Raw genomic sequence first — 25,600 nt, 5'->3', positions numbered from 1 at the left:
TCCGCACAAACATCTGTCATGAGCTGTGGGTCTCGGAGGCTTCGGCCGCGTGGGAGCGTCTCCGCCGCCGTATCAGCGGCGAGGGGCCTCCGCCTCGTCTGGCCTGCGGGTTCCCGGGTGAGCGAATGTATATTCACTCCTACACGTCTCACGTATCTCGTGGGACGTTCAGCCCTCGCAGGCCACTGGACTCTGGAAGTTCAATTCCAGGAAGGATCCTCCTCCAGGGGAGCCTTTTAGTTCTGGGTTCCCACAGGAAGTGAGGGACCGACTGTGACGTGCACCTTCAGCTCCACGCCAAAACAAAGCAGAGGAAGAAGAAGGACGACACCGTTCATGGAGTTTTATCTTTTCCCTGAAGAACTCCGTTGGCCGTTAGCTAAGTCTGGATGTATCCTGGTCCAAAATGTAGAATGTAAATGTAGAAACAACTCGAAGAGCTCGGGCCTCTTGGTGGCTCCGTTTGGCCGTGAGTTGCGAGGAAACTGTGATAGTTTTTTGAAACCGTCGCTCCGCAGAATGCAAGAAGCTTCCGGTGATGGACGTAGCTTATGCTAACGTCCACCGGTCATCTGAGTAGGCGCTACTCTAAGATGGACCATCTGCGGTATGCATACGTGAAAGAGGTTCCTGGAGAGGTTCTAGAAGCTGTGAAAGCTCCTCCAGCGTTCAAGGAGCTGGGGTTTTCAAGGAGAGCAAACATTAGCGAGAAAGCTAATTTAGCGTCCCGTCCAGTCTGGCCTTCCGCCATTCATTCATCCTTTCATCTGAGTTACGGCCGCGGTCGGACGACGACAAACAACGCTGCCGAAACATATGTATCGGATCTTCCCGATAAAGCCGAGGGTCTGCGTGCGGAGCGGATTCCCGACGCTGCTAAGCGGCCGTCCCAGGATTTATCGCCTGGGCGGAGCATCGCGCCGTAACTTCTAACAACGAGACGAGGGGAGGTCCCTCTGGCGTCGCCCGCTGAGATCCGACGCTTCTCGGGTCGACGTCACGCCCTTGGCGGACTCCGCTGACGTTCCTCATTATCGGTCGGCTCTGGCAGGAACGTTGAAACGGGAAGGAGGTCTCGTGTTCCAGATCCAGATGAGCTCCCCGGGAGGGTGCGGCTCTTTTTTTGGTCCGGGACCAAGGAGATTACGACACCGCGAGAGGTGTGAAGGCACCCTCGGTGACCCCGGCGTCTGCCGGCTCTCACTGGACCCGAGAGCGGCGTAGCAACGGGAAGGTTTGGATTTCAGGAAATAAAACACTCACACGTACTACATTTATAAACTCCCCAATAGATGGCACATCATTTTTAAGGTAAAACAAGCCTAAAATTAAATTTAACATCTGTCATGCAAAAATGCCGGACCTTAAAAGTGTCTGTGGTCCCGCCAAGCTGCTGTTTATGGGCAGATTTATTCCCCCTCCGCGGTATTTTTCTGACGGATATTTGACTCTGGCACCCAAAAGGAAAACATCTGTAGCCAAATTGAACACAACGCAGCCGATCAAAGCTATTGGGAAACAGTTAGCATAAATTACACTGCTGCGCGTTACCAATAGCGTCTTCAAAAGTCTCACATAATCCGTTGCACATTTGGAAAGGGGGGAGAAAAAGGAAGAAGAAGAAGAAGAAGAAGAAGAAGAAGGGCGGATCTGCTGATTGAACCGTGAGACGCCGCAGGAGTTCGCCGGGCGCGCTGTCGTGACACCAGTAAGCGCTCGCCGCAGCTGCGAAGAAGGATTTACTTTAAAAAAAAAAAGCTCGGGAATGGGCGACACGCCGTCGGAGGAAAGAAAAACAGACGAGTCGCAGAACCGCCGGCGTCCTGGGAGGGATAAACGCCAAACCTGCTGCATCCACATCAAGCATACAAGTTCCTTATTGACCTCAAGGAACAAATAAGAAGTGGCCCATTTTTCATGGACAACTCAACACTCCGCATCCACATTTCTCTTTTTTGACGACGACATCTTGCCGATGAGGGTGTCGGGTCCAACGGAAAAGCAGCAACATTTCTAACAAGAAGTAAAAATTGCTTTTTCCAGACCCGGAAGCCGCATTGCGTGAGAAACATAGTGTTGTGCCATGTTGCTAACACCGACTAAAACTGCGCACCCCTTGCGGACAATATAGGAGCTACATTTTTATATAAAAGAAGTAGTTCATGATTTTTGAGTATTTTTTCAAATTGTCTTCCATGGGCCGGATTGCCTCCCCCGGCGGACCGGTACTGGCCCGCGGGCCGTACGTTTGCCCCCCCCCGACCCTCGCTTCATGCTACACAACCACCTCTCTATAAAAACGTGGACAGCAACCTCCCAAAAACTGACAACTCCCTCCGGAGTTGCTCAGAAGTGACGCCGAAAATGAAGAAGATGGATTTAGTGATTTGGAGTTTGCTATACTTGTTATGCTAGGTTGTTTACGCTAATGTTTACGCTAACTGTTACTATGATATGTTAACATACCAGGCACCTATTCAGCCCGTTTTTCTCTATTCTATTGTTATTACTAGAACTTATAAAGTAGTGGAGCACCAGTGGAGGTCTTATTTGCACCGAGCGCACAGAGCAGGAGAGATGAAGTGCACGGAGATAACAAGCGTTTGTAGCGCTTGGCTTTAAAAAAACTGTGCACTGCAAAACCTGCTCATTGCATGACTTCCTCAGTAAAACAAAGTTCAGCACCAATTGTTTTAATTCATTTTTGTTTTGCAGGTTAAAGTGCTTTTTATATTGAGCTCCTGGTTTAATGCTGCTGATAAATTTGAATGTATTAATATTATTTATTGATTTTATCTCATTTTATTTTTCGGTATCAAATGGTCCAGTTGGTCAAAAAATAGTTATATATATATATATATATATGTATAAGAATTTAATTTTGTTAAATTCCCGGCAAATTGATGCACTTGAAATCTTTTCTGTGAATAAAGTTGCCAGTTGATCGAGATTTTTCTATTTTTTTCTTTTCTTTAATGTTAATACGGAGACAATGTTACGCAGAAGTCTAATTATCACAATTTTATTTAAAAATGATACTTTTTATAGTTTCAGCGGAGAGTGGAGGGGGCGTGAAATGTTTTCTTCTTTCTGGGGGGTGCAAGAGAAAATATTTGAAAAGCACTGCTATAACTTGGCTGTCAAGATTAAACGTCTGTTCTTGGTCTCTGATTTTATAAAATAAATTTCCCCCCCAAAAAATGAAACTCATATGTTTTTTTTCTTCTTCACTATGTATTTTTTTTAAGGCCGGCACGACATTTTTCCAGTCTGGAAAATACGGTAAGTAGATTCGGGGTGTCACGTCTTTAGGTGACGCCTTCATTTATTCGGCTTCGTGCTGTTTTCTGCCGACACTTTTTACGAAAAGATAAACTTTATTGATCCCCATAGGGGAAATTCTTTTTATCACAGCCGCATAACAGCTGTAGTGTCATTAAATATGAATTTAAATATAAATAGAGAGGCAATTCGAAGATAGCAAAAGACATCCACGAATAAATAGACAGCAGAGCAGAGAAACCAAAAACAACAACAACAGCATCAAGGATAAGGATGGATTAGAAGAAGGATTAAACACAAGAAGCTAAGCGCTACATACGCTACGTTATATTTCCTGGTCTTAGCTTTCGGGTGTCTTTAGCTTGTCTCCGCCTCTCGCCCGTCTTTCTTATCATCCCTGTTGAATATTTTCCGTGGTGTCTCTTGAGGGTTTGTTTCCTGCACTTCATCTTTCCTGATCTGCGCTGCGCACGTGCATGCTAGGTGCAACAAAAACAACACTCTCGAGCTAACGCTACCCCCGACACACACGCACGCAAACATCCAAATAACCAATAGCATCATCACAAATCTGTGTTTTTGGTTTGTACCTCACGCAAACTAGCTCCGCATTTATAACCCCGTGGTTCCAAAGCACTTTAGGCCGGATCTGGTTCACACATCCCGACGAATCCAGCGGAGGGGAGCTGAGGGCGGCGGGCCGAAGCGCACCTGAGTAAATAACGGAGCGGCGAGTACATCGAGCGGCGCGCTGCCTTCAGGACGCGAGCCAGCTGCACGCATGCGGCGCCGCTCGCCGATGATGAAAGCTTCAACATGAGCTTTGCGGGGCCGCGCTCGCATACCGTTGCTTAAAGCCGACGAACCCGGCGGCTGACGTTTATTGGTCAGGAGTTCTGGCCGCGGCGCGGAGCGTGAGAAGAACTACCGTGGCTCCGGCACAATAAACGCCATTCAGGGACCTGATTTATGTCGTCTGCTGAGGTTGGAGGGGAGGGGAGGGACATGAGACGGGAGGAAATTATGACAAGTGTGCGAAACCCCACCAGAACCATTCATCCTCAGGGGGGAGGAAAGAGAGGCTCTTATTTAAAATCCACATCTGCCGAGTAAGAAAAAGAACCCGTGTCATGGTCATATGGCGTCTGTTACGGGCCGTGGAGGACGTGGGGCCGGGGGGGCGTCGCTGGCGTCAATCGGCGGGACGACGGCGGTCGGCTGAGGGATGTCGGCGGACACAGGTGGCCGGCGGAACGCTCGCCTCGGCTTCTTCTCTGCACACTTCCACCGTGATTCATACCGATTTTGGAATCGCTGCGATTTAGGTTTCTACATATAAACCGACAGATTTACTGGGGACGGTGCGCCATTTTTCACTTTCATAAACTCCCTGAACTGGGGATTTGCACGTTGACCTGTGAAAGGTTGCGATCTGAGTCCCAATATGGCCGCCGCGTCCTGGTTTTGAGCTTTTCTCCAGAGACCTATTCGGTTAAAAGAGCGGAGATTTATGTCCGCTAGGCTTCCTCTCTGTGTCGGAGTGAGAGGGGGCCGACTCCTAGCTAGCGTTAAATGTGCAAAAGTTAAAGAAGCCGTCACCCAAACATGGACTCCGAGTCAAATCACAACCCGGTCGTGTCCTGACACCTTACATGCAGACCAGGTGTGGACCGCGATCTTGAAGACGGTCTGCAGAACCCGACTTTCCCCTAGAAAGCCGGTGCAGATCCCGGCGAGCTTCTGCCGGAGAGAGCGAGGGGGCTAACCATCTCATACTGATAACAGTAGCGCTAACAGCTAACAGCTAACAGCTAACAGCTGAATGTAACGGACCCTCTGGGTGCGTGTTCGGTATCCTGGCCTCCCGATCGGACGCCCCACATCATCCAGGTGCCGAGGCCCCGACCGGAAATCCCTCAAATCCAGTTAAACGTACAGCTTCGCAATAACCGAAGCGGCTACATGCGTGACAAATGCGTGTTTTGCTACGACGGCCATATATATATGTAGCGCCTCCGTGGGTACACATTCCCCCAGGCGTGTACGCTAACTGAAAATATATAGGGCTGATCCAAAAACAAGCAGGAGGTGTTTGAAATGATTAAATCTAAGACCCGGGTTCCCCGTGACCTAAAAACCGGGCCCGTCGGCGTCCTGTTTCGGGCGGCGCACGTGGTCTCGATCCACGCGGTGACGAGATCCACGAGGCCGCGGGTTCATTTAAAGATTCCCCGAGCCGTCCCTGACGGGGCCTTCCATATTTTCTTTTTCGGGGATTAATAAGGATGTGAAAATAAATGGACGGGCACCGTCCTTCCACCTGGCCGACGTGTCACCACAATATTAGCGGGAGCAGGAAGTCGCGGCTCGCTCGCTCTCCCGTCCCGGCGTATATCACCCAACCCTGCACAAACATCGGCTGGGTTTGTTTGCAGAGAGGCCGGCTTCCTGGGTTATTTGCTAATGGGCCCGGTGGCGGCGTTAGCGCCGGGGGGGACGTTGCGTAACGAGGCGCGTCCCCCCGACATTCAGCTGTCGATTAAAGGTTTCCAGGAACCCGGAGGGTTTCCCCGTACGGCCGCCGACGGCGTAGGATTCGCGTATCCCTCCGACGGGAAGCTAATAGCGCTTGAGACGAGCCTCCGCGGGAAGAGACGGCGATTCGGGTTTCAAGTCCGATCGAGGCTCTTCATAAATCCGGATCGGACGGAATGTGGCGGCAATCTAAACACAATCAAACGCGCGGGCGGGGAAATTAGCCGCCGAATGAAAAACTATAAACACCCGTCCTCCCCGGTATCCTGTCTCCGATGAATGCGGGTTGTTTTTTTTTTTCTTGCCCGCCGTGGGAGGAAAGGAACGTGCGTGACGGCTAATTGGGAAAGCTAAACAAGAGGCCGGCTTCAGCGTCTGGTTGGAATCAACAGGATCCCGGCCAGATGCAAGAATGCCTTCTCTTCTGTTTGCTAATGAGCACCTGTCCGGTCCGGGAGGCTGGAGACGGAGCGGTGACAGCTAAAGAGGCTCGGGATTAGCGGCCTTTTTCGCCGTTTGAACACAAAGGAACAAACCTCTGGGAGATTCTCGGGTCTGCGTGGGCGGACAGGACGTAAACAAGGCCGACACCGAGGAGCCGGAAGAGGAGAACCTGCATTTGGGCAGCGGGTGATGTTCAGCGGCTCATGATGGAGATGCAAAAAAAAAAAGTTATTCAACGTGAGCCCTTGGGGGTCCATCTAAAACAGGTCAAACTCAAGGCCCAAAATGTGGCCTGCAAGAACATCTTAAAAGGTCTGATCGTATTAAAATAAATCAAACGCGTGCGTCGACCATGAATTTTCCGCAATTCATCCCAATCATGTTATCTGATACGTTCACTCTCAGTCTGACCTTCTCTCCAGAACATCTAACATGTAGCGTCCTCCTGATGGATCTTCCTGATCCTCTCCCAAAGAGAACCTCGACATCGTCATCATTGCGACCGCCGGCCACTGCTTCTATCCCACGTGTCAAACTCAAGGCCTGATTGGCCAAGAGCTGGGGTTCACCTTGGATCCATCACATGACCACCTACAGACCTTCACCTTCTTATGGAGAACGACAACCACTCGACAACTTATGATGTCCAGTGAACTGTGGGTGGAACCCCACGTGGAGAACATGGAGACTCCGTGCAATGAGAACCCCCGCGGGGATCCGACCAGGGACCTTCTGGCCGTGAGGTGAAGCCTCTCGGACGAGGGGTCGAAAGAAAATCAAGTCCAGTTACCAGGAAGAGAAGATCAAGACTTCACCCCGATGACCGAGAACCTCAGCAGACCCTTCTCGTAACGAGGTCCCGCCTCGCCGCATCCTTCAGAAGCTGGAATTCGCTTTTCATGGTTTCTTTTCTCTAGAACAGGGGTGTCAAACATACGGCCCGCGGGCCGGAACCGGCTCGCAAAGAAGGTTCGACCAGGTCCGCGGGATAATTTGAAAGACGATCGAAGATGAAGATAATTTTTGCAGATGTTTGCACCACTCGGTGGTGTCCAGCGTCATCTTCTACGCTGCTGTGTGCTGAGCAGCAGGATCAAGACAGCTGACGCTAACAGACTCAACAAGCTCATCAGGAGAGTTGGATCTGTCCATGATGCTCCTCAGCATCATGGACAACGTCCATCACCTCCTGCATGGACACTGACGTCCAATCAGAGCTCTTTCAGTCGTAGACTGATTCCACCAAGGAGCTCCACTGAACACCACAGGAGGTCTTTCCTACCTGAGGCTATCAGACTTTTTAATTCCTCTTCCTTCAAACCTTTGTACTTAAGACCTTAAAACACTGATAGCCTGAACCTTGACAATTTATATTTTATTGTATTTCTTATTCTCCGTCCTTCCTACTATTATCTATTATTGTTATGTTTTTGCTTGAAGCTCTGGCGCAACAATTTCCTTCGAGATAAATAAAGTTGTTCTCATCTCATCTCATTTCGAAAGTGAAAAAATGCATCAGAGACAAGGATTTTTTTTCATTTAAATGCAATTCAAGAATTTTCACTATTTTGGTCAGAGTAGACGACGATCCGCATCACTGAGACGGACCAATCGGCAGACGTTATCAATGCACCACCTGATGCTTGTTATGACGTTGTTTCCACCCTGTTCTCCACCTCCTTCTACTCCCTCGTTAGCCAAAATGTCGTTATCAAAACAGAGAAAAGTAGTTAAAAAGTGTAGAATTTTCAAAGAAAAATTGACGACGTCCTGTTTATTTACGGAGACGCACGGGAAACCTTTGTGCTCGGCGTGTTTGCAACAAGTTTCGGTATTTAAGGAATATCATATACGGCGCCGCTACGAGACTCATCAGAGCGAAAAATATGACAGCTTGTAAAGAAACTGAGAAGAGAAAAGATCAACCAATCGCTGGCAGGTCTGAGGAAACAGCGTCCGCTTTCACCCAGAGCTGAGAAATCAGAGAAGCAGCGGTGAAAGCCAGCGAGCTAATTGCTAGCAAATATGTGCAATTTAAAGTTAAGTCACCAGCTTCACTACAAAAGAATATGATGGAATTCTACTGTTCATGCAACTCCATCCATTTTCAGTGTGTGTTGTATGTGTTTGCATGTTTCATGGATGAATTTTACACATTTACAGGACAGGTGAATACTTTCTTCTTTACACATTTAATAGCACTTTAGTTAAATATTTCTAATTTATTTTCCCAAGACACTCGGAGCCGCAGTGTAAAGATTAAAGAGTTTGGGTTGCCGACCCCTGATCTAGAATATCTAGAATATCTAGAATATTACCTTTCTTGTGAAACTGCGCCCTGTCCTTCTGCCGCAGGTCCATCTCCCGGCCCAGGGCTTTCCTCTGCCGCTGAAGCTCGCTGCGCAGCACCGTGATGCGGAGCTGCATGCACTCCCGCTCCTTCTTCTGCAGGACACACACACACACACACACACACACAGATTTCAATACTGCAATACCGTCCATGAGGTCGCAGGTTGAGATAGAAAATTATCAAACCGATTTTGACCGAGGGCCGCATTAGCATGATGCTAAAGCTAACGGTTTACATGGAAGTAAATGTCATGTAAAATAAATGTCGTGCCCAAACTCTGCTGTCCATCTTATCCTTGTTTGTCCCTGGTTTTATTTATTACTTTTGTCACTATTTTTATTATCATTTAGTTCTGGTTGTGTATTTTTCAGCCTCGCTGTTCCTTTATGTTGTCCGTTATTATCCCTAATGTTGTTGTTGTTGTTGCTGCCGTCTATTTATTCATGGATGTCTTGCTATCGTCTGTCTTTTTACATTTATATTCTTTTTTTTTTGACATTATAACTGCTTTTGTGACAAAGGAGCATCCCCTCTGGCGATCAATAAAATTTATCTTATCTTAAATAACTGAAGTTTTCCTCATTCCAGTCCAAAATGTTAAATACGCCTTCCCATCTTTTTTGAAACAGCCTTCCATCTGCATCAACTTTTCTTTTCCTGGACATTTAGGGATCTTTTGTGTTTCTCAATTCAACATGAGGGACAGAAGTTTTGGGGAAACTTAGTTTTAGGTCAATGAACCACTTATTTATTTTGAGACAACCAGAGCTTTTGAGATGTTAATCACTTTGAAAAACGTGCACGAGGAACAGCGACAGGGACGAAGATGTTGAGGTTCTCTTCGGGGGTGACCAGGACGGACAAGATCGCGAACGAGTCCATCATGTTAGATGTTTTGGAGAGAAGGTCTGAAGGAGATGGTTGGGTCACGGACAGAGGAGGGAGAGAGGATATATTGGTGGACCAAAGAAGATACATGGAGGTCGTGAGGGATGATATGAAAATGGTTGGTGTGAGAGAGGAGGATCCAGAGAGAAGGGTGAGATGGAGAAGGTGGATTAGATGTGGAGACCCTGAAGGGAAAAGAAGAAGGAGAAGCAGCAAGAGGTCACAGCTACTTAAGAACCGTGGATTGAGTTGCTGCAGATGCAGTTTTTCCAAAACATTTACGAGACCGTTAACGTTTGCATCCCATCAACCGGACGGATTTGAAGAGGATGCCAGAAGTCCAAATAAGTAACATTCATGGTAAAAGAAAAACGATTAAATGATTATATTTATGTTTGTGGTCTCGGTTGAACTGGGACTTTGTGTGTGTGAGACAGTGTACGCTAGTTTTGTTGTTGAAAAGACTAGCCTGTGGTCTGAGCGGTGCACGAGTCAATTTCCGTCACTATCATGTTGACGTGTGACATTTTTAATAAATATGGCTTGGCAAAGGTATTTGCTTGTATGGAAGGGACGTTGTGATGTTCATGTGCGGTTAAAAAAATATGGCTCTCAGACCACGGTTGCTGTGGAGCATCTCAAAGAGCGACGGAAACGTTTCCGTTCAGGAGTGGATGCCGGTGCTTCTTGCGCCGGCTGCGCGCCAGGCTTGGCGGCAGCGGGCGGACATCTTGGACGGCTAGCTCCGCGACCCGAGTGCCCGAAGACACTTTCCACCGCTCTTCGAGATGGTCCACAGAAAGCCGGCCCGGGATCTCGGCTCAATGCGGGGGGCGTCCTTCTGCCTCGACCGGGACAGAGACAGGAAGCGGGAGTTAGCCTAATAATGGCGGCGGCGCTAACGGCTACATGCTAATAGCTCCTCGGGATAACAGGGCGAGTGTCCAAAACACGGCTGGTCCTAAAAGGCTGGAATTGGTTGGAGAAGAGGCACTGACTCGTCACGCTGGTCGCCGCCGCGGACGCGGCATGCTAACGACGGCGAGGAGAAACACGTTTGTTATTTGTTGTTCTGCGCTGGAAGCAGAAAGGTCCCTCTCGCGGGCTCAGATAGCGATCCGTCCGGGTTCGGAGGGAACGCGAGATAGGAGCCTCCTCAGGACTTCAGAGAGCTTTGAGCGGGAAACAAGAGGGTGGCGTGATAGCGCCAGCATCCCTGCATACGCCTCGCACCCTGATGCTTGCATCTCCACCAGCACCGGCCCTGGCACGAAACCTGCACTTTCACCAAGCAGCTGTGTGTGTGTGTGTGTGTGTGTGTGGGTGATCCACCACCAGGACCCATGTGACTTCTACAGAACATCACACAGCAACAGGTCAGCTGAGTAAATAAGCAGCAGGCGTAGGTGGAGGTGGAGTTGGAGGTTACGAGCCGGCAGATTAATGTCTGAGCGTGGGTGAGAGGGTGACGGGACGGCGTCCGGGCCTTTGTGGACCCCGTTTTGAAGCCCCGCTCTTCCAAAAGGACCCTCGGCGGCCGCTGGGATCGGACGAGGAGCCGGCGAACCCGGATTTATTAGCTGATGCTAGCTTGTTTTTCAGGAATGTTTCACCGAAGGGGAGGGGATGTCAGAGACGTTTTTGTTTCTTGAAAGGGATCCATTGTGGTGAGAAAGGTGGGGATCCAGGGAGGAGGTGGGGTTTTGGAACCCCGTTTGAGGGACGCCATTTGTTTTGATATTGCTGCATCGTATTTAAGGCGCACTTAAATTTTGTCAAAAATAATCCGTGCACCTTATGATCCGGTGCCTTACGTATGACTTCTTGTTGTGCTTACCGACCTCCAACCAACTCTATGTGGTCCACTGCGCTCAAACATCCGTCAAAATGGTTCAGTGCGACTTTGGGAAGCGATGAAATCCGCTCGATTCATCGTCGAACGACGTTGTTCCAACCTCATGCTAACGTTAGGCGTTCGCCATCGCTGGTGACGATAAACCAATCAGAGGACAGTACGTGGCACGCTTACCATTTCTTATCATAGCGCTACGTGCTGCGCTTCGACAGAGAGTTACTGTGCATTTGTGTGTACGAGGCGGCTGTTACAAGACGTCCTAACGAATTGGAATCCAAACTGAAGGCTATCATTCACGCAGTAGACGATGGGAATAGAGCAGAACATGAATGAATCAATGGGACGCAACCGGATCAACTGCGGCGAGTAAAGAAAACCAAACAGAATTTCCTGGGAACAAAGCAAGATGAAGAAAGTTGGACTAAACTGACTGTTTTATTTTGCTTTATATACCGTCTGTTTTATCCCGCACCTTACAATGCGGTGCGTCTTATGTATGAAAATAGACCCGTTCGTGATATTGCGTCTTCTAACGTGGTGTGCCTTATGCTCCGCAAAACTGATTGAAGCGGACGGGGAATTACTGTCGGTCAAAACCCCCGCCGCTGCTCCTCGGATACCGCCGGATCTTTAATATCGCGACTCAAACGGCGTCTGTTTCCACTTCTGGTGGATCCGGCTGAGAATCGTGTGCAGGGGCGGCGAGGCGTTCGGCACGTCTGGTATGTCATCCCGTGAGCGGTGGGAAGGTTTTTCTTATTTTTCTATTTCCCCCCCCCCCCCCGACCCCTCCTCCGCCGAGGGAAGTCGGAGGCAAACAGCGTCCCTGCCTCGGGGCGGCGGCCCAGGGGGGTCCCGGAGGGTCCGGGCTGTAAAGCGAATGTTTACAATAAACACCGCGCCGAGCCCGGGATCACAGCTCCGTTTTCACAGCTGCGCGGCTGCCAATTCCAAAAATGTTAAATATGCGTCCTTGCCTTTGCTTTTGATCCAGGTAGAGGATATGACAGGACGTGCAAACATAAACAACGGACTCTGGTCACGGAGTAATCTTTTCTTCGGATCGCTCTCTCTGCGCCGCGGCCGAGCCGTCAAAACATGGAAACAACAATGGCCGCCCGAGAGCTCTAATTACACCTCGCATTAGTTTGGCCGCTGCGAGCTCTCAAAGCCCGGCGGGGCGCGAGGGTTGTTGTTGGAGCGGGACCGCCGGGTCGGTTATCGCCGATCGCGGCAGCGGCTCCCCCCGCCGTCCTAATGAGTGATCCCCGCGGAACATCAGATCCAATCTCGCGCCTCGCTTTTAGGTATTTTCCCAAAACACACAGCCGTGCTAATCTTAGCGCGGATTGAGAAGCGCTGATACCGGAACGAATGTCAGCTGCCTAAACGCCGCGGGAGCTTTTGCCGCCGCTCTCACCCGCTCGGTGCACGCCGCCGTCGTCCTCAGCTTCTCCTCGATCTCCTTCCCGATCTTCTGCACCGTCACCTGGGTCTGCTTGATGGCTCTCTGGGCCGTGTGGAGCCTGCGGGGGGGAGGGGGAGCGCACAACGTCAACAAGCGTGGAAACGGTATCGCTTTCCGGAAAGAGCGCGCCGCGCTGCGTCGGCGTCGGCCTCTCGGGGTTCTGCGCTCTACGCTCGCTATCCCTGCGCTACGATGCGGCTAAATCCGCATTGTTCGGGCCAAACTCTAATGAGTCCAGACGCTGGAAAAGAAAAAATAAAGCACAAAAACATGACAAAACTAATGAAACTGCTGATTCATTATGGGTTTTTTTGAGGTCCCACTAAAAAGATCATGTTCTTGAATACCACAAATAATACAAGAATAATCTCCTAATACTCCGGTAATCACCGCGGGCTTCACGTGAACCCGCCTGACCCCGAACACAATAAACCTCCAATCTGCTTGTATGGAAAAGGAATCCCTTCCAAACGTCGTATCACTGTCACGACGAGGAAAAAGAAAAGCGCTGGATTGCAACATCTCAATAATTGCACACCGGAGCATTACCGTCATCAATCCCACGGACGGTTAATCGTCCAGGAATGTCTTCTCCGGTCCAGAGAAGGACACAACTCTGGGGGACCTGTCGTTAGCCGGGGAGGGTTAGCGATCGCGCTAGCGCTAGCGTGCGCGGCGAGGGCGTTGTTCTCTGATGGATCGACGTGGCGTGGAACAACAACGATATGCCGACAGGGAGTTAGCGAAACAAGCTAACGATATTAGCAAGCGCTATCTTGAGTTTCGGTGAACGCCGCCGTCTCGCCGTCGGCTAGGAGGGGGAAGCGCACGCGAGGACTAGCGCGCCGCTGGGCCGCCAATTAAAACAAACAGAAGGGGCTTGTTTGCATCCACGTTATCGGGGGTTCCGATCTCTTGCGGTGGATGCGCGCGAACAACGTCGCCCTTGCGCCCCTCTCACTCGGCGATAAAAGTTCGTCTTCGGAATCGGACGGAGTTAAACGGGACTCGCCGTTTGAAGGGCAAAGCGAGGAAACTTTTCCTCAGGTATGTTCAGGGATCGGAGCCTCGGAGTGGATTTAGAGCGAGAGGTTGTTTTTAGGAGACGCCGAGCTTAGAGGGGGTTACTCCACAAATCCACCGGGTCTTTATTTCTTTTCTTTTTTTTTTTCGTTTCTCATGAAACCTCGCGGTCAACTCTGTAGATTATTGCCTCTGTTATTTTGATGCAAAGCCGCGGGGGTGGACTCAGACGGGAAATACTCCGCTATTGACCGCCGGCGCTATTTAATCTGTCTGAGGTGACACTGATAACAAGCAGGAGATGCTCCTGAGGGAACATCAAGACGGATCAGTTATGACAGCTCCATCTGTTAAGGTGATTGCGACGGTCCGATACGGTCCTTTTCCCCAGGTGAGAATAGTTATCTCCGCTCTGCTTTTCACGCATGTCTGCCGCCTTATCGGCCAGAAGTCCGTGCCCAGCGCCGGCTCCGCCAGGCCGGATCGCGCCCCCCCCCGGTCACATCACCGGGCGGCCGTCCAGAGAATTCCTCCTCGCTCGACGGCCCGACTTTCCTTTTTCTGCGGCGGCGGCAGATACCTGAGGAATACGGCATGGGGGACGCGCAGGAAGTTATGGCTGAGGCCGTGCACACAGCGCTTGATGTGGATACGCATCGGAAAAACAATAACATTGGCTCCTTTGACCGCGACACCACACGTTAGCGGGGGTGTCGGATAAAACCTCCAGCTTCGTAACGCGCAGATTTCCCGATAACCTGCTGCGGATTTGAAGGGCAGGCGGGAAAAACGCTTTTAAATTCAACCCAAACACAAGCACGCAATGTGTTACTATGAGGGTTCAGCCGGTGGTTCTTGACTTGAGTTCCATTGAACCGCTGGGGTTCGGAGGTCGAGACACACAACCCTCATAGAATTCGTGATGACAGAACCGGTTCGACGGCAACTCTTCAGAACAACAACGTTGTAACCTGTTATTGCGAAGAAAGCCCTGGAAATTTGTCGTTTGCTACGACGTGTCTTTGCCGGCAATCCTTTTTTGGAGGACGTAAAAACGAAGAAAAGGAACAGACTTTGTTGCTAAATGACATGGCTGTTGCCGAGGCGAAGCCGCGCATTTCTGAAGCGATCTCTGGAAGGCAGTAGCAGATGTCACTCTGATTTGCAGCACGTATTCATTATTATGTTTTTGTTGAGAGAAAATCGAGTTCTGCTGGTTTTGTTCTTTGAACGCAGTCGTGTTGATGCACGGTTCATTTTGCGCACCAGGGAAACGTATAACTTGAATTTGAACAAATCATACTTTGTTTTTCCAATAAAGATGGGTTCTGTGAATGCGTACGTGAAACCGGGGAGGTTCAGAACCTCCGGCCGGGTTACGAACCCCCGCTTGAGTCAGAATCCTCCGGAAAGCGTCGGGGGTCGGGTTCTTCCGCTCGATGGAGAATTTCACCGGGCCGTCGGACCCGGAGCCCTCCGGCGTCGCGCTCGGATCGATTCATCATGGAACGCCGCCCGAAGCGAGTCGTGTTTGCAGAACGGCGAGCGGAGCGTGGCCTGGCCAGCGCCCGGGCCATCCATCACGGGGACGTGTGCCCGGCGCGCCTGTCAAACAAACCCGGGTCGGCGGAAACAAGGCCAAGAACTAACAACTGCGCCGGGTTCATTTCCGGTAGAGAAGCGCGAGATCTCATCACCTAAGACCAAAACGCCAAAGATCATCCCCGGCGTCCCCCCTCTCCCTCCCGCCGACCTGCCGGGTTGCTAAACGCCATGTTTACCAGACAGCTGGGAGAAAGCTCTCCAGCAGGGGAAGCAGAACAGGCCTTGACGGGTCTGAAAGGGGTCACCGACTAATTGCGGAGGTTTGCATTCCCTGTTATGAAACCATAAGCTCCCTGACCTTGTGTTATAATAAAAAATCCCTCAAAATGTTAGTCATGCTTGCTTTAGTCGTCTGGTTTATGAAGTCAAATGGAAAAGTATCAAAAGGATAAGCCACGAAATAATGTTTCGCCAGCCAGATGCTACAAAGCGAGGTTAGCTGCGCTAGCGCCGCTCGCTGCAGAGGCGCGGAATAAAAACAGGATCGTCCGCATGCGCAGAAAGAATTTAAGCTTCGTCATCACTTTAAAATCGCGTTCCTGCGGCGCACGCGCGCTAGGAAGAATTAGCGGCGCGGTGCGGTGGAACCCCCACGGCGAGCGGCTACCGCGAGTACACGCCGGCGCCGCAACGAGCTACGTCGGGCCGCATATGGCTCCGATCACCGGCGGGAAAAAGAAAGTTTCCAATTTAGGCCGCGGGAGTTTTTCTTTTTAACCCGAGCGCTGGAGAGCCGTGCCCCCCGAAAAATTTGTTGTTTATCTTGCGCGGCACGGGCCACTTCAGCATCCATCTTCCCCCGACAATTTAGCTGTCATTATAAATGCCTCCTCGTCGGGGAAAAAGAAAAACATAACTCTCCCCGTAATCCTTTTGTTTTTCAAAAAGGCCGCGAGCGAGAAGCGAGGAGGGGGCGCCTTTCAAGCGCACTCACTCACACGCCACTTCAACCTGACATCCCGGACGCCATTAGGCCATCGGAAAGTGAACAGACGGCCCCCCCGCCCCCGCCCACGCCACGTCACGCCGCTCCGACGTACAAATAGCCCGAGATGAAGACGTCGCGGCGGACTTCAACTGATCGCGCCTGCGAGAAGGCGCGTCGGGGGGGGGGGGGGGGGGCGAGCGTGTCCGACAGCCGGGTGATTCCCGGACGAGCCGTCCGTTGGCTCGTCATCCCTCCGCTTGACGAGCCGCCCGTCGCGCCCCAGACGCCGCAACTCTGTTATTCGCACCGAACGAGGAGGCGGCGTGCGGGAGGGGGTCGGCATCGAACCGAGAGCGCGGTGATGAATGACCGCCATTTATCATGATCAGTGCCTTCTCAGTGAGGCAACCATCATCTTTTTTCATTAAGACACGTCCAAGTGACGGGAGAGTGGAAGCAGTTGGGTTGTGTGTATCTCACACACACACACACACATTGGATTCCTTGAGCTAGCATGGTAGGGATCATTTCATTGTTTTTTAAAAGAGCGATTCGGGGCAGAATGGTAGCGCTGTCGTGAGGTATCAGGGTTCGGAGTAGCGTAAGGTACCGTCAGATCCAGACCTACTCTTTCACCCTCTTTGAACACAGCGGCTAAAACAACCACGCGGCTAATTTAGCTTTACGTCGCCAAAACATTTAGCCTCGTCACATCGGGCCGATGAAATAACCGTGGTATTCTGAGATTGTTTAATTCCGACAATGAAAAAAGACGACTTTAGCCCACGCCGTCCTCAGAGATGCGCCCCGGCTCGGCCACCACAAACCCCAACTTTCACCATCAAGGAGGCGGTTTAGGACAATCAAGGCAAAAACAAATTGAAAAGCACGGAATTCGGCACAAACCCGAACACTCAAACCCCACATACACTACAGTGCAATAAACACTATTTTCTTTCTACACACTCGTCTTGATGTTATTCGTATTTTTGTCTTGTACTTTATATCCTTGTGCTGCGTCCTGCTTTTTAAGGTTTTTTGGTGTCTGTTTTTAAATCCACTGAACCTGAGAGCTGTTATCTCAAAATTTTGTTTTGCAATGACAACAAAAGTCTTGAATCGTTGAGGAAGATGGAGATGGCGAGGGATAGAAAATGGATGGACTTTTCCTCCCGTTATTTATGTTTAATCTATTTCATGAGTCGTGTTACAGGCGGTATTTGGAAATAAAGACATTTCCAGTATGTGTGGATGTTACCGGTATGTACCGTAATTTCCTGACTATTGAGCGCACCTCACTATAAGCCGCACCGGCTAGCCAATCGCTATCTTTAGCTTCCTGCTGCGCACTAAAACCGTCAAAGTCGTCTTCTTCGGCGTCGGAGTTGAACGGACTCAGAATTTCCCGTTCACTTCATCGGTCCGATGCGACGAGGAGAAATGTTTAGCGGCGTGAGGCTCGTTAGCGTCCCCCACCCAAAAAACGTCCATATATTAGCCGCATCGTTGTTTACGTGAAAGAAGTCGCGGCTTATCGTGCGGAAATTACGGTACATAATTATCGGTTTAAAAAAAAAAAAAGTGTAAACATCTCATGTTACACCTGCAGCTTGTAAGCGCGGCCTATATATGTACACGTGGATTCATTTGGGTAGCTTCAGCCGCCGCGGCTTATATTCAGGTGCGCTTCAGAGTCCGGAAATGACGGAATCCATTCATAAACCGTGGATTTGAACTTGTGCAGCTGCGAGGAGGCGAGCTGAGAGCACGGCAGCTCCAGACGTACGGGATGCCGCGGGAGGCCCGAGGAGACGGAGCCGAGGTCGCGGAAGCTAAGATTTAAGCTCCCCGCACACAAATATAAACCGTGACCGCCGCTAGATGAGCGAGCGTCGTCGGGAGTCCAGCTGGCTGCGGAGGAACTCCCGTTTCGCGGCGCTGCAGCGACGCGTGACGCATTCACGGGGGCTGCGTTCACTCCCACGGCGGGAGGACCTGAGCGGGAGCCTCGGTAATGAATCTAATGACAGGAGGTGCGGCTCCGGACGACTCTTTCCACCTTTATATGGGCCGGAACCTGCGGGCGAGTCGGCCGTAACGTGACGAGGATATACTTAGCGGAGGGGATTCCTCGAGGGAAGCCCTGCAATTAGGCCGCCACGTTTCGATGTAAACGGTCAACAACGAGCGTGTATTTGTGAGCGTGTCGACGCCTCCTGGGCCTCCAAGCTGTGGAGCTTTGTCTCCCCCCGGCGGTGGACGTGGCTAATGCAGGGATCGGCTCGCATTCCAGTCCTTGCGTTGGAATGAAATCCTCGGGTCGGATCCCCGCGGGGGTAGCAAGGATCTTCGTGCCTGCCTGGGGTTCCTCAAGGTTCTCCTGGTTCCTCCCACAGTCCAAAAGCATCCAGGACTTGAATTTCTTCAGGGCATCCTGCGTGTTTTTTGGACGGCGGGAGGAACCCGGAGAACCCTGAGGAGCCCCGCGACAATAAGGTGTTTATCTCTATATGGGGCTCCGTGATTGGCCGGTCCGGGGTGACTCTCGGCCAATGACAGCTCGGGCGGGCTCTCGAAGCACCGCGACCCTGCAGCGATAACGCTATGGATGATGAGCGAGAGAATTAAATTTCGGAGGCCGATGACGCTGAAATGTAACCTTCATGTCCACAGGGAATCACATGCTCTTGTGTTTGAAACGCCGACAAACTCATTTTGGTCCGGAGGCCAAATACAGCCTACTTCAGGGGTGGACAGTTATTTTGGCTAGCAGGCCGCATTTCTTATTTAATTTTTCTGCGCGGGCCAACTAGGAATCATGTAAATTGAGCAAAATGAAAATTGTAAAAATATTGTTAATACTTAAATAAATTTTTGGACTTTTTATTTCAACTTTAAACTCATTAATGATCATATAAATGTACAGACATTGTTAAACAAACATTGTTAAACAAAAGGAAAAATTTAGGAGTTTCTAAATTTAAATATTAAATTGAAAATTTTCAAAAAAAAGTCTGGCGGGACGGATAAAAAAACAAAAACGGGCCGGATGTGGCTCATAGTGGCACAGAAACTTGCCGAATCCACACCCAGCATACAGGTTTCTTATTGACCTCAACCAACAAATAGGAAGTGGTCCATTTTTCTCAAAAATCCCTTTTTTGACAACGACGCCTTGCCGATGAGGGTGTCGGTTCCGACGTAAAACGAGGAACATTCCTACCAAAAAGTAAAAATACGATTTGCAGAGCCAGAAGCAGCATTGCTGCCATCTGCTGGGGGTTGTGAGTCACATCGTGTTGCAAACGCTGACTAAAACAGTGCAGCCCTTGCAGACAATATAGGAGGAGCATTTTTATTTAAAAGATGTCGTTCATAATTTTTATGTATTTTTCTTAAATTGTAGATTTATTCCACGGGCCGGCACCGGCCTGTTTGACACCCCCGGCCAAAACCGAAGGCGGGAAAGCCTCCTTGATAACACAGCGCGGCACGTTAGCACTGCCGGCGGGACAGCGAGCGCTCAATGCTAGCATGCAAAACACAATAGGAGGAAGTCTAGAGCTAAACATAGGGTGACAAATGATAACGGGTAGGAAGTGTGGCCTCTGCAGCTACGCTGGAGTCCACGGCATTCGGCGGTTGTGTGTTGATGACACCGAGAACTCGCGACCGTCGCTCTTACCTGAGCAGTGAGAAGACGCTGTAGGAGTTCCTCACGGAGCTCTGGTCCACCTGAAGAAGACTGTGCTTCTTCCGTTCCAAGGGATCCTGAGAAGCCCACATGTCGGCACGTCAGCGCCGAAGCCAACAGGACAACGCTCGGCGGGGAAGATCTGACCGAGAAGAAACGAACGAGCGCCGCACCTTGAGGTCGAAATCAGCCGAATAGTAGCCGTCGTTCAGTCCGAAGATGATCTCGTTTGGATTCCGGGAACGAATCTGCGGACGAAGGGAACGGAAAAAAAGTTCTCGGTGAACGGATCGTACGCTACGTGAGTTAGCTTTGCCGCAGTGCGGTTACAGACCTGCTGCCCCGTGTATCTCAGCCCGTCCAGGTTGACCTTCCACTCGATGAGGAGCTGGTACTGCTCCTCCTGGCCGCCCCAGATCCTCACCACAAAACACGACACCGAGGTGTCCAGGAGGTCCGGCAGCATGCCGAAGTCCAGGCTCCGCCACGTCGGGTTCTTACGGACACAGAGCGCGCCGCGGGGTTAGCGCAAGGGGGGGGGGGCTAAACGCTAATCAGCCGAACGGCTAATCCTTTAGCTTGAGCGAACACATTGAAAGAATCATTTCCATAATATGGAACAAGAGGTTGTGTGAGAGCCGTACAAGATGTTCTTCACGCAGGTGAGAGTGTGTGCTCCAACGTTTTTTTTCCCGTGCATCAGTAAGTCGGTAAGCTAACCGACGCTAAACGTCCCGCGGACACTCGGTGGGACCCCAGAAGGCTCAGCGCGCAAAAACATCCTGCATTTAAAAGTAAATACGTCTTAAACCGGGGGTTCTTTTCGCAACTGGTGATTGACCTGCTCTGTTTTGTACGCATTGACCTGCTAATGTCGGTGAATGAAGCCAGGAAACCCCTCACAGATACTCGGTCTCCATGTGGAGACCAAGCATACCTTTGCGAGGCGGGGTTTTCTGTAGTGACAGACAAAAACCAGATCAGGGAGTGGACTGGACCCGCTACCATCTACTCCCAGATGGGACCTTCTAGTTGCTGGGACAACTGGTTCTGCATGATGGTGAGTAGATGTTGGTGTGTTCATTGTTTAACAGTTATTAGTCGTGGTCACGTTTACATTCCTTTTTTTTTTCTTTTTTTTAACTCCACCCACCAACCCCAGAGGCAAGATCTCAACTCCGGCACGGACAGGAGAAGATCTCCTACTCCTACTGGGTGATTTTGCAGGACAGAGAAGAAGGAGAGGAAGGGAAAAGAGAAAGGGGTGAAAGCAGAAGTGTGGTTTGTACCGCTGAAAGTGGACAGAGGAAGCAGAGCTGAATGAAAACAGGAATCAGGGGAACGCACGTCAGCAGGGGTGGAGGTCGAAACCGGCCCGGTGAATGGCTGAGGCCTTTTACAGTGTGTGTGTGTGTGTGTGTGTGTGTTTGTATCTGAGATAAGATATGCTTGAGTGATCCCCGTCGTGGAAAGTCTTTTGTAACAACAGCGCGACAATGACAGTGTCAATACATGAGTATAATTATAAATTAAGGAGACATATAGTAAAGTAAAAGATAGCAAAAACATCAACAAATAAACAGACATCAGAGTGACAAAAATAACCCTGATGCGTGTGCAGTGACACCGACGGGGATAAAAAATAAATAGAATTAAAAAAAACTATGCAAATATCTGTGTCTGCCTTGATATTTAAAACAAAAGCGTATGTGGTTGCAAATAAAACCAGCAAAGGATCGGACAATCCCCCCCCCCCCTACCGTTCTCCCCGGTCACATGTCTGGAGGTCAAAGGTCGCGGCGGCAGCAGACTTACCAGTGAGTCTCGGATGACCTCGCTCTTGTAAAAATCTGGAAAGACAGAACGAGGGCCGGTGATTGAGCGAACCAGCGACGGCGACGTGAACGTGCCGAGAACGGTCGGTACGCGGCGCCGCGCCGGCCGCCACGCTAACCGGATTACAGGCACATTATGGGATGTGCGGCTGGAGCCATGGATTCCAAAACAAAAAAAAAAAAAAAAGGAATTTAAGTGGATTATCTTGGAAAGAGCATCAAGTTCCCTTTGCATGAATTAAATCGAGTTACATCTCATTACAACCGTTTTTGATGCTAAACTTAAAACCCAGAATTAACTTGAGATCAATGAATTCTCGCCGTTCGGCTCCTTAAAAAGCCGTCGGGAGTTTTTTCCGTTATCTTTCCTTCAGCTGGCTCAGCCGCCCAGGACCGGTCCGCCTGGTCGGGAACGACACGGCCAATCAAACGACACGCCTCTGTTTGCGTTCATCTCCGTGCCAGACCATAATAATTACCATTCTCATGACACAAAGGTGATTTAATCCATATTATGCAGGAATACATCTATATATAAAACATTATGAGAGCCTGACATTGCACAGAATGCTCTCTCACACACACACACACACACACACACACACACACTGACCGCTGGAAATGCGGTCTCCTACGCAGAGGTGCAGGGTGAAGTAGGTGTCCAGCAGCGGCGAGCCATTCTTGTTGACGATGTTTCTGGCGGCGATGCTCCGCAGGTGACGCAGCCGTCTCTGCGTGCAGGGGAGGGCGAGTGAGACGGAGACGGGGAATTAGAACCCGACGGCGAACGAGGAAAACCATGAGTGGAACCCCTGTCCTGTTTAAAGATGGTCTTAAATGGCGGCGATCTGGCGGGCGGGAGGACGATGGCGCGTTTGGCTGCCGCTTCCCGCTCTCCAATCGATCAACCAAACCAAAGACAAAGGCTCACCTGGACAATCTCCAGCAAGCTACCGAACTAGCTTGCCGACCTGAGCAGAACGAGGGCTAGCTAGCTAGCCGGCTAGCCTCTCGAAACTCCGGACCCCGATGGCGCCTAGCAAGACGGCATTTCCATCGGCCGAAATCTTCTCGCTCCTCCTGCTCCACCATCTCTCCCTCCACCAAAAAACCATCTCCGACATCCAGCTCCAACACTTGCCTCCTCACAGCAGTACGACACTCAGCTGCACACCGGCGAAGCTCCTCCAGCTCGTCCCTGGACTGGCGCTCATCGCCACACTCTGCAACCATGGACTTCTTCCCAATAATTCTGTGTATGTTCTGTTCCTTCTGTTTTTTACTTGTGAAGCGTCTTTGAGTGTCATGAAAAGCGCTATGAAAATCCCACGTATCATTATTATTATTATTATTATTATTATTATCTGAGCGATGTTTGAGAAACGTTCGAAGGGCCTGCGTGCAGGCGCGCCTGATGTTCAGTGAGAAAGTGAAAGCGGACATGCTGAGGTGTGTGTTCCTTCGTACGGCCTCGGTGGAAGCGCACACACACTCGGGCCGTGGGCTGCAGCCATACGGGGCTAAATCTAAGTCATGGGTTGTATGATTAACAAAAACAGCGATTGTTCCGCCGGAGGCTTTCAAGCTGCACGTAAACACTCGGGTGACACGTATCAGAGTCCCGGTTGGAGGTGTTTTCCCGGTGGGATGCGTGGATCACCTGGCGATCCATACTGCACAGCCTCAGACTTTAAAATAAAACTTTGCTTATTTCAGGATGGGAGCAGGAGCATGTTTATGTTTGAGTGTTCAGATAGCGCCCATACATCACGCCTCTCCATGTGACCGCGCTACGGCGTGACAGATATTAATTCTCTGAGACTTTCTGCACTCCGGGACTATTTCTAACCCTCCTCATGACCTTTATGGTTCACTCCGCAGCATGAAAAGTAACTCAATCGCGGCCCAAACTCAATTAGTCGCATCCGTGGCGACGGTGTGCACATTTCTGCAGAGCAGGCTGCACCTCGCAAACAGAGAGGATCCAAAAAGGTCGACAAGGAGGAGGACAATTCTATCATGAGGAGGAGCGAGCTGTGGAGGGCAGGGGGCAGATGTGTGGGGTGCAGGGGCTAGTTGTGTCAGCTGCAGGGGGCAGATGTTAAGGGTGCAGGGGGCAGATGTTTAGGGAGCAGGGGGCAGATGTTTAGGGAGCAGGGGGCAGATGTGTGGAGTGCATGGGGCAGATGTGTGGAATGCATGGGGCAGATGTTTAGGGTGCAGGGGGCAGATGTTTAGGGAGCAAGGGGCAGATGTTTAGGGTGCAGGGGGCAGATGTTTAGGGTGCAGGGGGCAGATGTTAAGGGTGCAGGGGGCAGATGTTTAGGGTGCAGGTGGCAGATGTTTAGGTTGCAGGGGGCAGATGTTTAGGGTGCAGGGGGCAGATGTTAAGGGAGCAGGGGGCAGATGTTTAGGGGGCAGATGTATGCTAAAAAGGTTGTAGGCATGTGTGACTTTAAAAGACATGTGACCTCTCAACTTCGACACACATACTTAGTTACTTCAAAATGAATGAATGAAAGTAGTTTGGACATATAAGGCTTCGTGTTATAACAAGAAGTGTAGTTTAATGGACGATTTGTTTGTTTTTATTGTAAGTAAAGCATGATGCGACAAGCAAGCTACCAGTCACTGTGATGACATATGCTAACATCCTGCTGCAGCTGACAAAACGCCAAGTTTACTCAACCATTTCGCGGCCGAGCTCCCGGACGTGTCGCGTTACAATTCCTCAAAAGTAACGGCGATCCGGTCGTGAACGCATGAAACGAACCTCGTCGTTTTCCGCTCGTTCACGCCTTCGTTCACTTCTAGTCGGCTAGCTAGCTAGCGGATGCTAACAGCTGCTAGCCGCTAAGCTAGCCCCGCGGGCCTGCCGCGCTCCCCGGCTGGAGCGAAGCGTAAACCAGCGCCGAGACGCGGAGGCGGTTGTTCCTCCGGGTTATCCCCGACATTTGTCCGATTGTGACCGGGAACCGGAGTTTACCTGCTGGGACGTGAGCTCCACATGCAGGGCTCTGGACGAGGACGCTCCGGAGTTGGTGACAGAGGCGGCCAGGATTGCGAGAACTCGGCCGGTGATGGAGTTCATCCTCCCGTCGGCATTCACCGGGTCCCGCTCAGTCGACGAAACATCCCATCCTCGTCAAGCAGAGCGAACGCGGTTAAAGCAAATTCGGCTTTTTTGTAATAAAAGACGAGATTAGCAGCAGCTGTCAGCTAACACACGGGGACGTAAACAAAGTAACGTTACGGGCTGTGTTGCGAGACTTGCTTCGGAAATCCGTCTCCGGTTTGGAGGTGTGACATCGACGCTTCTGATTGGCTCGGGTAAACGTCAATCTTGTAAAGGCGGAACCGTTGTTTGAAAAATCGGCGTGTTATTGGTTGATTTGTGTGTTCGTCATCCACGGTGGGCGGGCTCAAGTCGAAATCTGTCAAAGCTGCAAAATATGAGGAAGCAGCGCAAACAGCGTGACAGGCATCTGACAGTTGGACGCCACTTCAAAATTATCAATGACATCTATCCATCTAAGGAATTATTGAGGGTACGATTTAATTTTGAAGATAATATTTGTTCCTTTTGTGAAGACAACATGGAAACCCCTGTCCATATATTTTTCTCATGCAAAAAAGTGCAGGGCTTTTGGGCTAAAACTCAAAAATGGGTTAAAGACAATTTTCCATCAC

At 50.5% G+C, this 25,600-nt stretch overlaps 1 protein-coding gene across 2 annotated transcripts in view; it reads right to left on the bottom strand.

Annotated features, from left to right (window-relative positions):
• The window catches only part of uvrag (UV radiation resistance associated gene), an 85,074-nt gene extending 59,884 nt beyond the window's left edge, over positions 1 to 25,190 (bottom strand). For both annotated transcript variants that reach the window (XM_086160143.1, XM_086160144.1), the window contains exons 1-8: positions 24,897 to 25,190; positions 22,524 to 22,641; positions 21,891 to 21,925; positions 20,410 to 20,571; positions 20,249 to 20,323; positions 20,067 to 20,152; positions 12,778 to 12,883; positions 8,580 to 8,706 (exon numbers count right to left, since the gene is read on the bottom strand). In XM_086160143.1, coding sequence (XP_086016269.1) covers positions 8,580 to 8,706; positions 12,778 to 12,883; positions 20,067 to 20,152; positions 20,249 to 20,323; positions 20,410 to 20,571; positions 21,891 to 21,925; positions 22,524 to 22,641; positions 24,897 to 25,001 — 814 coding nt within the window. In that variant the 5' untranslated portion in view covers positions 25,002 to 25,190. The remainder of the gene's footprint in view (positions 1 to 8,579; positions 8,707 to 12,777; positions 12,884 to 20,066; positions 20,153 to 20,248; positions 20,324 to 20,409; positions 20,572 to 21,890; positions 21,926 to 22,523; positions 22,642 to 24,896) is intronic.
• Positions 25,191 to 25,600: the final 410 nt, after the last annotated feature.

This window comes from Fistularia commersonii, chromosome 15 (genome assembly GCF_037954325.1).
Source record: "Fistularia commersonii isolate RoL2024-O1a breed Wild chromosome 15, RoL_Fcom_v1.0, whole genome shotgun sequence".
Classification (NCBI taxonomy): domain Eukaryota; kingdom Metazoa; phylum Chordata; class Actinopteri; order Syngnathiformes; family Fistulariidae; genus Fistularia; species Fistularia commersonii.
Note: the sequence above shows the minus strand (reverse complement) of the source record. Positions and strands in the feature narration are given on the sequence as shown.